General features: G+C 38.6%; 2 protein-coding genes across 2 annotated transcripts in view; one reads left to right on the forward strand and one right to left on the reverse strand.

The window, feature by feature from the left end:
- LOC122981768 (polymeric immunoglobulin receptor-like) overlaps nucleotides 1–13,791 on the forward strand; it is a 724,120-nt gene that overhangs the window by 136,902 nt on the left and 573,427 nt on the right. The gene's annotated exons all lie outside the window — the stretch shown is intronic.
- The window catches only part of LOC122981723, a 930,226-nt gene continuing 923,714 nt past the window's right edge, over nucleotides 7,280–13,791 (reverse strand). The window contains exons 8-10 of the mRNA XM_044350415.1: nucleotides 9,733–10,005; nucleotides 9,528–9,634; nucleotides 7,280–9,158 (exon numbers count right to left, since the gene is read on the reverse strand). Of these exons, the coding sequence (XP_044206350.1) occupies nucleotides 8,947–9,158; nucleotides 9,528–9,634; nucleotides 9,733–10,005 (592 nt within the window). The 3' untranslated portion in view covers nucleotides 7,280–8,946. The remainder of the gene's footprint in view (nucleotides 9,159–9,527; nucleotides 9,635–9,732; nucleotides 10,006–13,791) is intronic.

The raw sequence follows: 13,791 nt of genomic DNA on the forward strand, positions 1-13,791 counted from the left end.
GTAGGGATGAACACTGTTCCTCAAAAAGATATTCCCTCATTTGATGTTTTGATGATGGTGGTGGAGAGCGAGTGTGAGACAGCCCCTCAGGTCCCTGCAGATCCAGCTCACAGACAGGCTGACAGTGGTGCTCATAGTGGTCCCCCTGAGCCAAATCAAACAAAAACATATTTCAAATTATTACAAGCTATCCACCACTCTGAAATATAACAAATGCTGTACAAAAAATACATTCCCTGTTGGCATGATGAGGAAAGCCAACGAGATCACTATTTTCAATAAACCAGTGTCCCCTAACCCCTCTACTCTGCAAAGATTCAAAATTAATACAGCACAGTAGATGGAAAATAATCTGACAATGTTGGCTGACCACTACGACACCATAATAGCTAAACTAAGACAGGTATAATTGTAAGCTTACTGACACTAGACACCTCCCATCTCTGCCCCAGGCTAGACATCTATCTATCTTGCATCTATCCCAAGTCCAGTCTCAACAGGCTTAGAACAGAGATCGAATCTTAGAAATCTCTCTACCAACAACAGTGACATTCAAAGTCCCACACTTCAACAACCTAACCTAACTCCACCAAGGTGACAGCCCAGATACACTACCTCCCCACTAATACCACCTAGCGATGTGTCACAGGACAGACAACCGTTATCACCAGGTGTTGATGTAACCTCCCTAGCTCTCATTTCCTAACCAGCTGGTACTCAGGAACAGGATGATCTGATGTCAAAACAGCTTGGTGTTTCCCTCTCCAGCCACCCCTCACCTCCCCATATCACCGACCACTCCTGAGCTGATCTCTGACCCACTTGCCGTCAGCACCTCAGCCACTGACTGGGTTTCCCCACAGGCCTCTTCTGCTCCCCTCATTCCTTCTCCACTAGTGTCTTTGAGTCCTACTAGAAAAAAACAGCTCACTTTAAAGTGGGGATCTTAGTAACTACAACCTTCAGGCATCTAGCCTGAAGGTTGTAGTTACTAAGATCCCCACTACGACACATAGTAATGTACTTGTAGCAGGCTTTGCCCTGGCCCCCCATCTCCACCGTAGGGAATCTGGAGTTATCTTTGATCACGATATGTCCTTTAACTCCCACATAAAACAAATCTCAAGGACTGCCTTTTTTCACTTACGTAATATTGCAAAAATCAGGCACATCATGTCTCAAAGAGATGCAGAAAAAATAGTCCACGCATTTGTTACTTCTAGGCTGGATTATTGCAATTCCTTATTATCAGGCAGCCTTAACAAGTCTCTAAAGACTCTCCAACTGGTCCAGAATGCAGCTGCATGTGTACTGACAAAAAATAAGAAGAGAGATCATATTTCTCCCATTTTAGCTTCACTGCATTGGCTTCTTGTTAAATTCCGGAATAGAATTTAAAATCCTTCTCCTCACTCACAAAGCCCTTAATGGTCTGGCACCATTGTAACTTAAAGAGCTTATAGTACCCTTTTAGCCCACTAGAACACTGTGCTCCCAGAATGCAGGCTTACTTGTGGTTCCTACAGTCTCCAAAAGTAGTGTTGAGCCTCATACTCCATGTGCATGAGACCAAGGTAGGCCTGCATGTAACCCACAAGGCCTGATAACAAGGAACAATGGGAGTCCAATACAGATGCCACATCCCAACATGCACTGCTCAGTTCACACCTAGGTGTTAAACCAGAAACTAGTCTCTCGTTGGCAGAGACACTCCCAGCATAGAGGAAGTCCCAGCTACACAGTCATGACGTCAAAAAACTGAGAGTACCCAGAAAAACTCACCTACCAAAGTAACCATGCAAGGGGGAAGCTCTGTCCCTCCGTGAGCCAGCTTACTGAAGGAGGTAAGCTTGTGCACGTGTCCTTTTCCCCTACTGACTGGAAGTTACTCCCCTCTCTGGACGAGCTGAAATACAAATACCGGATCTGAGGGAGACCGCTGCTGCTGCAACACAGCGCTCTCACTGCCTGCAGAAGGAAGAAAAGGATTTTCTTCATTAAGACGCAGATAACTTCTCTGCCCTACTCTTCTTCACCTGAGTCAACTCTGCTGTTATTATCTCTGATAATTATTAATTATTTCTAATAACCAACTGTGCTCCTCACAGATCTGACAGTTGTGTCCACCCTGTGAGGCTCTCTAATAGTTGGTGCCCCATATTGTTAATTGTAGTTGGATTGATTTGGCCTCACACAGGGCACCATAAATTTAGGAGTATTAATACTTTATTAATGAATTACCTTGTTACTGGGGGCACCACCTCCTTTTTGGTTAGGATTTGTTAGTACTAGGAGGGAGTACTAACCCTTGTTCAATTTAATCAATGAATCAGTCTCACAATTGTAAGCTCTTGTCCCAAACAGTGACCTCTGTTTACTGCAGCTCAAAGAAACAACCAAACACTTTGAACACCATGAAGACATTTATTAATATCTAAACATCTTGAGGATACATGATGAAGCATAAGATAATATACAGAAAATAATAAATAAAAACAAAGTAAAATAAATAAATAAATAAGGTCTGTGAATGATAATAAAAACAATAAAGAAAATTATTCAGCAAGAGTGGCTCAAAGTGCGTGACTTGAGGCATAACGTATTGCACCAGGGAATGCTAATTCAAGTTCTCTAAATAAATTCTTTAATTTTAACATTATTCAACATCAACCCTTGATCACAAAGCCATGTTATGCCTTACTGTTGAGGTGTTTCGTCTTGGTAGAGGCATCATCTCGGCAGGACCAGCACATAGACTATAGATCCAGCTTTGTCTGATGCAGAATCACCAGCGGCGTTGAAGTGAAAGAGTACACATCAGCTGTGGGCTGTGAGTACATCTTCATAAAGGCAGAGGTGTTGAATGCCGCAAAAGAATCAAGCCATTTCAGGCTGCTCTGAAAGAGTCTTTAGGTTGGCTTCACTTCTGGTTTGCAGTATTACTCTCAGAGAGCAGGTAGAAGTTCAGTTTCAAGCCGCCGCCGCCTTCTTCTTCTTCTAGTAACTTGAGTTGAGTGCCGAATAAAGTTTAGTCTGGCTACACTCAAACATTCAGCAGCGTTTATTTCAAAATAAAATACTGTATGTGTCTACTTCAAAATTAAATTACTATACAAAACTTAATATTACTGATAAAACAAACAAATTAACTTGTTGCAATAAAAGATTAAATACGGATACATTTAGTTGAAGAACAAATGAAAAAGACCTCTTAAGAATTTTCTTGAGCTCTTGGAGGCCAGCTCAAAGAGGAATCTCTTTGAGGCTGTTTTTATAAGTTAGGATAAAACTGGAGGAGTTTGGGTGAGTTCTAAAGGGTTGAGCACCGAATTACTGATGAATATTCAATTTCTTTGTTCTAGGGGCTTTAGGTGTGGCTGGTGGTTTGCAGCCTGCATCTCCTGAAGCAAAGGAATTTTGAGGAAGTCTAATGCTGAGTTTTTACATGCAAAACTCACACTTCAAGTAACTGTTGACTATTATTTCACATTAAAGCTGTAAACACATTCTTTTCATAATGTTCAATCATTTCATGATATTTTCTGATAAATAACATTCCTGCAGCTTGTATCATATTTGTAAAACCATTAAAGAAACAGTTTAGTAGTTTACATATGTTTCATAATAAGTCACTTCTAACAACAAACGTTAACCTTCATATTAACACTTCGTGATGTTTAAGCATACAACCTTCATTGATTCAACTTTCTCAAACTATTTACACATCTCAAACCATCTACTAAAATAAAGTTTAATACTATAGTCAAAGGAAATAAAATTAGGCAACACCTAGGTGATTAGATTACTTTCAGAAACAAATATAAATTCAACGTCACCCTTACTTTGTCATATAAAAGCATTCAATATGACTATTGTTTAACAATAAAAGAAAACTTTAAATTCAAATCCTTCAAACATTATAGCTTTACATTCTTATTGATTCAGAAACTTCATTCTTGCAACACAACTACTTGTCTAATTTAACTATTCAAATATGATTGTCTATGAGTTTAACAGATCATAGCTTAAACACTTGGGTGATTTTAAAATACAAATACATGGTTACCAAACATTCATTAACTCTTCACATAACCCTTAATTCATTAACCCTTGTCAATAGAGGGTAGTATTGTTACCTGTAGTATAAAAGGTTAATACAATCTCAGTCTTATATCTCTCTAGTAGATAGTTATACACCTATGGAAGTTATAACATTCTTCTTGTATTTACATGACAAATAACAGGACATAAGTTACAAACTTAGGAATCCAGGGAGTCTGTCTCTTATTTTCCTTAAGAATCAAAGATTAGTTAACACAATTAAAGAGCAAGCAGTTGTCCCCCTACATTATTAATATTAATAATTTCTTGATCTTATAATTCATAACTATCTCTTATAATTATGAATTATTACTTATAACCAAATGCACTCCCACCAGTCCCAACAGTAGAATGGGAGGGAGATTTGGTTCGGGGGTCAGACACACTCTATACATTTAAGAGTAGGCTTAAAACTTTCCTTTTTGATAAAGCTTATAGTTAGGGCCGACCAGGCTTGCCTGGACCAGCCCCTAGTTATGCTGCTATAGGCCTAGACTGCCGGTGGACTTCCCATGATGCACTGAGCTCCTCTCTCCTCCTCCTCCTCTCCATCTGTATGCATTCATTCACCATTAGTGCATGTCACCATCTTGGCTTCTTCCCCCGAATTTTTTGTGCTGTCTCATCTCGCAGGAAACCCCTGGTTCCAGGCTGTGGGCCCTCACTGTGGGAGTGGTGCAGGGACGGTGGGGCGATCCTGTTTGTGTCCTTTCCCAGCTATTGCTGCTATTTGCTATTGCTAGTCATATCTCTATTATTATTATTACTGTTATTGTTTTTATTGTTGTTATTCTGCTTCTCTGTGTCTGGTTAAGACTGTACTATTATCATTGGCCTCAACAACTGTCTTAGACAGCAACAACCATCGACTATGAATGAACAGTTCAATGCCTCATTAAAAATAGCCAAGGCCAATAGCCCTACTTCACATCCCAGTCGTTAACTTTTGTGATAGACTTGAGAGGGAATAGAAGGAGTTGTTGGTGAGTTTGAACAACTTTATTGAGAATAAGTGCAATTATTTGTTGGAGATCAATATATTCCACTTCAGCACAGAGTTCTAGTTCACATGACATGATTATGACGTAGTTGGGGGCAAGATGGAACAACAGCTACTTCAGCTTGGATTGTAATCCTTAGTACACATAGCATAAGTCATATTTTTAAAAACATTGAATACCACAGAACTATATTGATTTAACAAATGATAAAAAAACAAACATTTTACCCTGAGCTTGATTTGGAGTACTACCAAGTGTATGGTGTCTCATTCCTTACTGTAACTTAACTCTGAGATTTGCTCCAGAAGACAGCCATGGAGTGTGTGTATATCTAAGTTATGCACCTAGTGATTATAGATATATGTATTGTATTTATTGGGACAATGTACAGTTTTAAACATAAATTTGATGTACTGCACCAGAGTTAGCTTTGAAGCTAATTTTCATCTGCAGTCCCTTACAAATAAAACATAACAGCACAATAACAAACAGTACAAAGCAAAAAACACACAGGACACATCATTATTATTATTATTATTATTATTAAGCTACACACAATAACACAGCACATACACCCACAACATCAACTAGAAAAAATAATAATGTAGACTTGTCAAATTAAAAGCAAGATTATTTGAGATTATATGAGAAGACCATGAAATGAAGTTTTGGTTAAGTGGTCACATATCATATCCACTGGTAAATAGGAGACCATAAGTAGACTCTAGGAGCTGTAGCAGACTACATATTGCTCAGATCATACCTTTTAATATAATCTGTCGCTGTAATAAATGCAATTTTCTCTGTCATATTTATTTCATCACTGGTACAACTGCCCTTTTTCTGATACCACAGAACATGCTTAAAAAACAAACAAAAACATATACTATTATTTACTGTAAGACCCTGATTGGTTCTCCAACAAAAGAAGACATTGTGATGTTTTAGTTCTTGCTCCTTTCCTGTATGACAGCACATTAACCTGTGGTTCATCTCTAGTGGGATGTGGTGAGACTGACAACTAAGCCCTAGATGCATTAGATGTTTGAAAGGGGAATTTGAAACTGCATGCAAGATTTCAGTTAATATTTTCTTAACCAGTTTACACAGCCTGGGTGACGTGACTCTGTGCAGCATTGCACGGCCACAGCTGAGAGTAGCAAAAACTGGATGGAATATGTTTGAACTTTTCTCAGTCATTATGTTTTTAAACAGAAAATTGGACCACTTAAGCATATATAGTTTATTGTGCCAGATCGATGAATTGCAGTTGGAGAAACACTTGGTTAAAAAACTGCTCTTTGATGATAAAAAAATCAGGAGTCAGAGGTCCAAGCAGCAAAGTAGTTTTTATACCCTTGGGTCTGCATAGGTCACACCTATTGTTCATCCTTATCTTTGACCAATTATACCATTATATTTTATCTTCGTCACCCGTTGTTGGTCAAAACCCTTCAAGACAGGTTTTGAGCTGTCGTGGATATGTACTGGCATATTCAATTCTATCTAGTTATATTCATTTTTTTTATATAGTTATTGGGGATCATTTTACACCATTATTGCCAAGTTGTTTTCTGGCCTTTATTTTTTTTGTTCAAGTTATTCTTGTCATTTTACACCCTTATTTCTTGATCTTCTCCAGAGTGTATTTTTAAAAAAAGGTGAAGACGTTAATGTAGACCCAAGCAAAGTGACATGTAAAACACACTCAAATTTCTCCAGTGTATGATTATGATTCTTTTACTGTGTTTCTATACTTATATCGTGATTAAATGTGATTCATGAGATTACAGATACGTCATCAATAAGATTTTAACACACTAGAACTTATTGCTTATAAGATTTATGAAAACAATCTGCATAGCTTAATATTGTCTTCAAGCACACCAATGACACTCAATGAAAATACACCACTAGTTAACTAAGCATAATAATTAACTACTTGGTAAAAGAAGCAAAGTTGGCCAGAAATCTCTGCTTAGTGTTGTTTTGCTTGGCAGTCATTCCTCTTGAAATTCACCAGCCATGTATCCAGATGGATTTGATGGGAGGATGCTCCAGTTCAAATACACTAATGATCCAGTTTGCTTTCAGCATTCTTATTGCCTGTGTAGATGTTAGTGTGTATGATGTCGTAAGACATTTTAGGTGTTTCAAATAGTCACAGGATAACAACATGATCTTGCCAGAATTTATTCTGAGAAATCCATCCAACAAGAGTCTTTCGCGCCTGGATAGCAGGAGCTTTGAGTGGTGAAACAATGATTAGTATAGTTGGTTTAATTAATTATACAGCACATAGTTTAGGAAAATTCAAAATCAAATTGACACAAAAAGTATGATTTCCAGAATAATAGATGTCAAACTAATTCCACAAAGATTCATAGTATAGACAGCTGCAACGAAAATCCAATAAGTATTAATCAGGCATGAATATCTATAGTCTGATTAAGGCTCAACACCTCATGAGTAGATTAATCATGTTGCTCCTCAGCATGGCATCTTAAAGAACACCAGAGATACGGTGGCACCACAGTTATAAAGTGCTTAACAACAGCAAAATAAAAAGCCAAACCCAATAAAATGACAGTAAGAGCATGATAAAAAGAACATAAAAGTAAGAATAAACTAAAATAAAGAATCTGATAAGATATCAAAATAATAAAAAACAATAGAGTAGATCATTAGACATACACAGCAAGGAATTAACTGAGTAAAAGCGCATTAAGAAAGTGTACTTTTAAAAATGTATAGGTTATGTAAATTAAAATGGACAGATTGATAAACTGGCGGACCTGGGAGTTACTAGTAACATTAATTAACACAACACTTATTGGCAGTGTTAATCAAGTCAATCAGAGTGTACTTTGACAGATGTCCCTTTGTAAAGTTGGGAAACATTCCAAAATCCAAGATTATGAACCTCTCATTCGTACAATGTGAATAGTGTGAATTTCATTCTGTCAGTTCCAACAAGTCCTCCAAATTAAACGACCACAGAGGTAATTTATACCTGCAATCAAGAAAGATCCTTTGGAGTGTCTGTCACTCAAAAGTAACTATAGGTCGTTTCTGGTGACTGAATTTATGACTTATAGTGTTGTTTTTGGTTTTTGGGAGGACGAGTTCGTCAGTTCAGTTCATTGAATCCAAAAGTGATATCATGCAGTAGCCATTTTGAACACAATATGCAACTCAATATAGGGGTCAAATGTCCCCTCAGATTTTTTGAGGTCTGTGATTTTTGATTGTAAATCTGATTCTAGCTGTTAGGAGCAGATAGAAAAGTAGCTGAGAACAGAGTGGTCATTAGATATCACTTTTTCTACTCAAAAAAGAAGCTACAATGCTATGACGGCGGCATTTGGAATTGTTAATGCATAAAAGACCGTCTTGGCTATCGATAAAGCCGTGGCCAATGTACAGCGATGGTGACTTTTGACTCACTCTGATGTATTCAAAGACACTTTGTTGCTCATTAAATGTAAAATACTTTATCTATGATGACAAACTAAATTCTGCTCCAAATGAAACAAAAACGAAAGTTGACTCAGAGGTAACAACCCCCCCCCCCCCCCACCACCACCAAAAAAAAAAAAAAAAGAAAGGCGGTTAAAGAATTATATTTTACCACCATTTCCATTATCCCACATTACTTCCATCTTCTTCCTGTCACTTATAGCCATATATGGTGAGGCACAGGAAGCTGTCAAAGTACTAAGACTCAGTGTTTGCTAACACATAACCACAACCAGAATATGAGTCCAAATGCATTACTATTACAATAATCAGTTAGCATCTTCTATCATTCTCTCTTTTTCTATTTTTTCCATTGTTTTAACAGTTACTTTAAGGAATCCCTGATACTCAGGTACTCAGGAGTGTTTTTATCTTCATGTTTGTCTTGATTCACCCACTCCATCAGCTGATCTTTCTGATTCTGATCGATGAGTCCCTGCCGGCTGTACACTGTCACAAGATTGGTGTAACCTGCCTTGTAGTAGCCCCTGATGCCTTCCTTTGACATCTCATTATGAGGTGGTCTTCTGTCTTCACCTGGAAGCAGAATGATGGGTGCAATGAACAGTAGGAAAGTGTTTAAATATTGCATGGTTATGGTTGTGCATCCCAAGTGCACTCTGTTATTAAGTATAGTCTCCAAATACCCTGTTTTATCATTTTATTGCCACTTTACTTCAGTAGGACTTGAGAGACTCTGAGTGGCTTTTATAGCTTGTAAAAGCATACAACATAATGATAGTATGAATATCAATTTCCGAATCAGTAACTTAAAAGACTTAAAAGACAGCATGTATGAAAGTAATGAATCTCATAATTTTATGGCAGATTAAATTTTGTCCTCTTCACTAAAGACTTTGTGTGTTAATTTGTCAGCATACATAAACCACGCCAGCTAGGTCTTACCTAAATCAGCCATAAGTTCCTGTGAGGTCAGAGGGTGAGCCACAATCATAGACTGTTTCAGCATTGTCTCCACATCTCCACTGACAAGACTTTCTGCTAGCAGCTCCCTGTGAGGTAAGAGGAACACAAGAACATCATCTACAGGTCAAGTACGAGATCACTGGATTCATCTGGTTGAACTCTCAGAGGAAAATCTAATATTTACCGGCACTTCTTGGCTTGGTGGCTTGAGGCCGTGGTCAGAGCACGTTTGTGATCTTTGGCCAACACCTCCATGGCAATAAGATTCCGCCCATTATTGTCATCCTTTATGCTCTCTATCATTTCATAGAGTTTTGGATTACTGTTTTTGAGCTGCTCCTGTAGCTCAGGTTTGTCTTTTGTCCTCTCCCAAGCTTTGCGAATAGAATCCTTGGGGGGAACGTGGTCTGCATTCACTGTTCCACTGTTGTTCTTGGATTGTCGAGCATCTATCAACCTGGAAAACAAAAATACATTACTGTTTCATACATGGCCCTTATATATTATGATCTTATTGAAACGTAACTTCATGGACATCAAATAACTGAATAGCAGTTACACTTGGACAAATTAAACACCATGTGACCAGTTCAGACCACAAAGGTTTGAGTGTATTCTGGCGTCTCTCTTGTGGGATTATTAAAGTGACTTACCATTTGTATTTTTCAACAGATGCAAGCTTATAGCTTCTGATAACATCACATTCACCAGGTTTGATTGAGCTGGTACTCTTCAAATATTCCTCTTCGGTAAGAAGTTCAGAATGGCTGGCTCCTCCTGGCTTCGCTCCTCCGGTGATGGTGTATTTTCCAGGGTTTTTGTGGGAGTAGTCATAGCCTCGCTGAAGCTTAAGAATCGGTGCGTACGAAGCAAAGTTTTCCTGAACCTGATCAAAAAGTGTCTCAATATAGTGATTTGCTCACATGAACACATTAACAGAATTTATCCTTGAAGTCACAGTGGTGTTGCTCTCTGACTAATATCCCATCATGCTTTATCTGCTGCAATATCCAATCAGTAAACAGGAAAATTAAGTTTACAACCAACAATTCAAACATGAGACACCGGCATGATGGGACTGTTCTTCTATTTAAAATCAACACCTTTTCATTAGTTAGTTAGATCAAGCTAAGATGCTCAGTCCCAGATCTCAATAAAAACAACACGGACATGGAAATATGAAGTCAATGTCTACTATATAACCAGACTATAGCTTAGTGGAAAGGCTTAACTTTTGAGGAAGGTCATTAGGCCCCAGGAATCTCTAGTCAGCAGGACTAGTGAGTATTGATCAGTTACCAGAACTATAATAAGCTGCTTTAGATTGCAGCTGAAAGGAGTAGCTCTGTAGCATCTGTGGATGTTTGAAACTTCATTTTTTAAGTAGTAACTTTTTTTTTTTAAGTTTGGTGATTGACAATGAATGTTGATCAAAGCAGCTAAGTTTCTATTTACACTACACCTTCAGTAAAGTATCTCTACAGGAGATCTGACTCTGTCCATGCCCCCTGATACACTCACAGCACTCTTCCCCCTGTGCTGTTACACTCACTTTACATAAAATGTTATCAACCTCTAAGATGGATACTCACTTCATTTTTCACTTTCTCACGAAGCTTCACAGCAGCTCCTTTAAGATCGCTTCGATCACTTCCAGTTGCTTGTGCGATTGCATGATAGAGACTATTCTGGTGCTCTGAGTTCACATTGACCACTGTACCATCATCTTGAACAATGTCAAAATGGCCGCTGTAAAACTGCTGTGAACTGCTTTTCCTGAGAAAGAACAAATGAAATATCTGAATGTATACTTTTTAATCCACAAATATCACAATCTTATAGGATACTGTAGTTGTACTACTTAATCTGCATATAATTAAATTGAAATTATCAGTGGGATTTTCTCAGTGAACTTACTCTGGTGGCTGCAGGTCTTTTGCTTGTTTTGTCAGCTGTAGTGTTATGTTGCCAGCAGACTTGTCTGTTCCTTTGTAATGTTCCTCTGAGAGTCTGTTTTTATGTTCATCATTGACAGTGAGGCGAATCCCTCTACCGTTGAGTAAGCCACTTTTTGTGAGCACAATAAGGTCAACATCTGTGGCAGGGTGATCTACATTGCTTATGTGTTCCATGTAATCCATTAAATCCATCCGTTCCTTCTCTGTTAGCGACTTCTCAGTTCTGTGACTGGCTGATCTCATGTTGTGCTTGTGTCTCTGGTCATCAAAAAAACTTTGAGTTGTATGTTTGTCCATAATCTTATCAACAGCTTTACCAGTAGCATCATTCAACTTGCTTTTAAATGTCTTTGTCAGGATGGAGGTCATATGTCCAGAGCAAGCCTTGATAAATGCTTGGGACACACTGTCTGCAAGGGTGCTCAGAATTTTGTCCTTAAGACGTTGAACATCTGGTAAATTGTGTCGTCCATCTTGATCATATTTCTCTGCATCTTGCTGAAGCTCCTCAATGTCTTTCAGTAAAGTAGGAACAAAAGTTTCATCAATGACCCTTTTTGTAGGAACAGAATTCAGTATTTCAATGAAACGGGTAGTGTACTCTGCAACTTTCAAACCTAACTCGGCAGCCTTAATAATACCAGAAAGTTTTCCTTTGTTCATAATGTCTGTTGCTCCATTGCACACCTGAGTGAGTCCACTGATAACCTCATGCACTGTTGTGCAGTCCATCATGAGGTCAGGAATTACTTCTTCAGCTAATACAGCGATTGTTTTAGTCATTTCTTCCTCATCCAATTTGCCAATCTTAAAGTTATCTTTCTGCATGGCTGCTTTTGGGACCTGTGAGCAGATGAAGTCAGTGATAGCTTTATCCAAGTCACGGTTCTGCTTCACTGCTGAAGTAACAACATCCTTAAAAGCTGAATCCAAAATCTTTTTAAAGGCCTCCTTCAGGCCTTCATCAATTGCATAGTTCAAACCAGTGACCACAGCTTGCTTCCCTATTTCCTTTGCAGTATACTTGGCAGCATATTTTAAGTTCTGCTTTACAACTGTTGAAGTTGTCATCTTTTTCATTGCACTTCCAAAGGTTTGTTTACCAACGGAGGAGATGGCAGACTGAGCAGTTCCTTTGATAGATGAAAACACATGTTTTCCTGACTTGATGATATCCCTGGCAACAGATGAGAAGGACTTAGTACCATTAAGCAGGGATTTTGTTACCTTGTACACTGCAGTGACAGCTTTCTTGATGGCACTGAATCCAGCAGTAAGCAACGACATACCAATGCTGATACTCTTGGATATTGCCCATTGTACCCAGTCAAACGTTCCTTTTACCATGCCCTCTATTCCACTGATCATGTCTGATACTCCCTCATTTATCAGGCTAAGTCCGATCTGACTTGCAGTGCCAAATGAAAAGGCACAAACAAGAATCCCAGCCAACACCTGGATGGCTCCGATGAAGAAGCAAATGAGAGCATCAATACAAAACTTGGGTTTCTTTTTCACCTCAAAAACAATACCAAGGCCAAGCTCATAGAGTGCCATTAGCTCATTTGTGGTGATGAAATCTTTTTCCTCTAACAACATGTAGACCGAACGTTCCTCTGTTATTGCATCACTGTTGTCTTTTTCCAGCTCCACAAGTTTCTTCAATGCATTATCAATGTATGTCGTCCACGACTTGAAGATGTTCATTCTGGCCTCCATTTGACTCTGAAAGTTGTTGCTGTGTGGTTTCAGTTTGTCAGTAACAGACATCTGACAAGAGACCATTGTGTTTGATGTTTCTGAGATATAAACACCCACGGACTTTTTAGCCTGCTCCAACAGTTCCCTTGCCTCTGCTTTATAGTCACCCTTGGCCAGGTTGAGGGTGATGTATGCCTGGTTATAGAGTGCCACAGCTTTGTACATTCGGTCAGAGTTTGCTGCCTTCTGCCAACAGGATTTAGCTCCATAGTCATTTGTTTTGTCTCTGCAGTGTTTGTCAGTCCTGAGAATGGCTTGCTTAATGTGATCATAGAAATTGTCACTTTCCCCTTGCAAGAGCTTTCCCTTAGTTTCATTCATTGTCTTGATGAGGTCTGCCTGAAGGTCACTGATGTCATCATGTCTGTTGATATGCTCCTCATGAAGAGTCAGCCACAATGCCCATGCTTCTTTCAAAGCATTCAGGGCTGGCTGATAATCAAACTTTTGTTTGTTTTGTATTTTCTTGTACTCCTGGTCAAAGTCCACGAGGGATTGACAAAATGTGGAAAAAAGTTTTTCCT

The sequence above is a fragment of the Thunnus albacares genome, chromosome 5 (genome assembly GCF_914725855.1).
Source record: "Thunnus albacares chromosome 5, fThuAlb1.1, whole genome shotgun sequence".
NCBI classification, from domain to species: Eukaryota; Metazoa; Chordata; class Actinopteri; order Scombriformes; family Scombridae; genus Thunnus; species Thunnus albacares.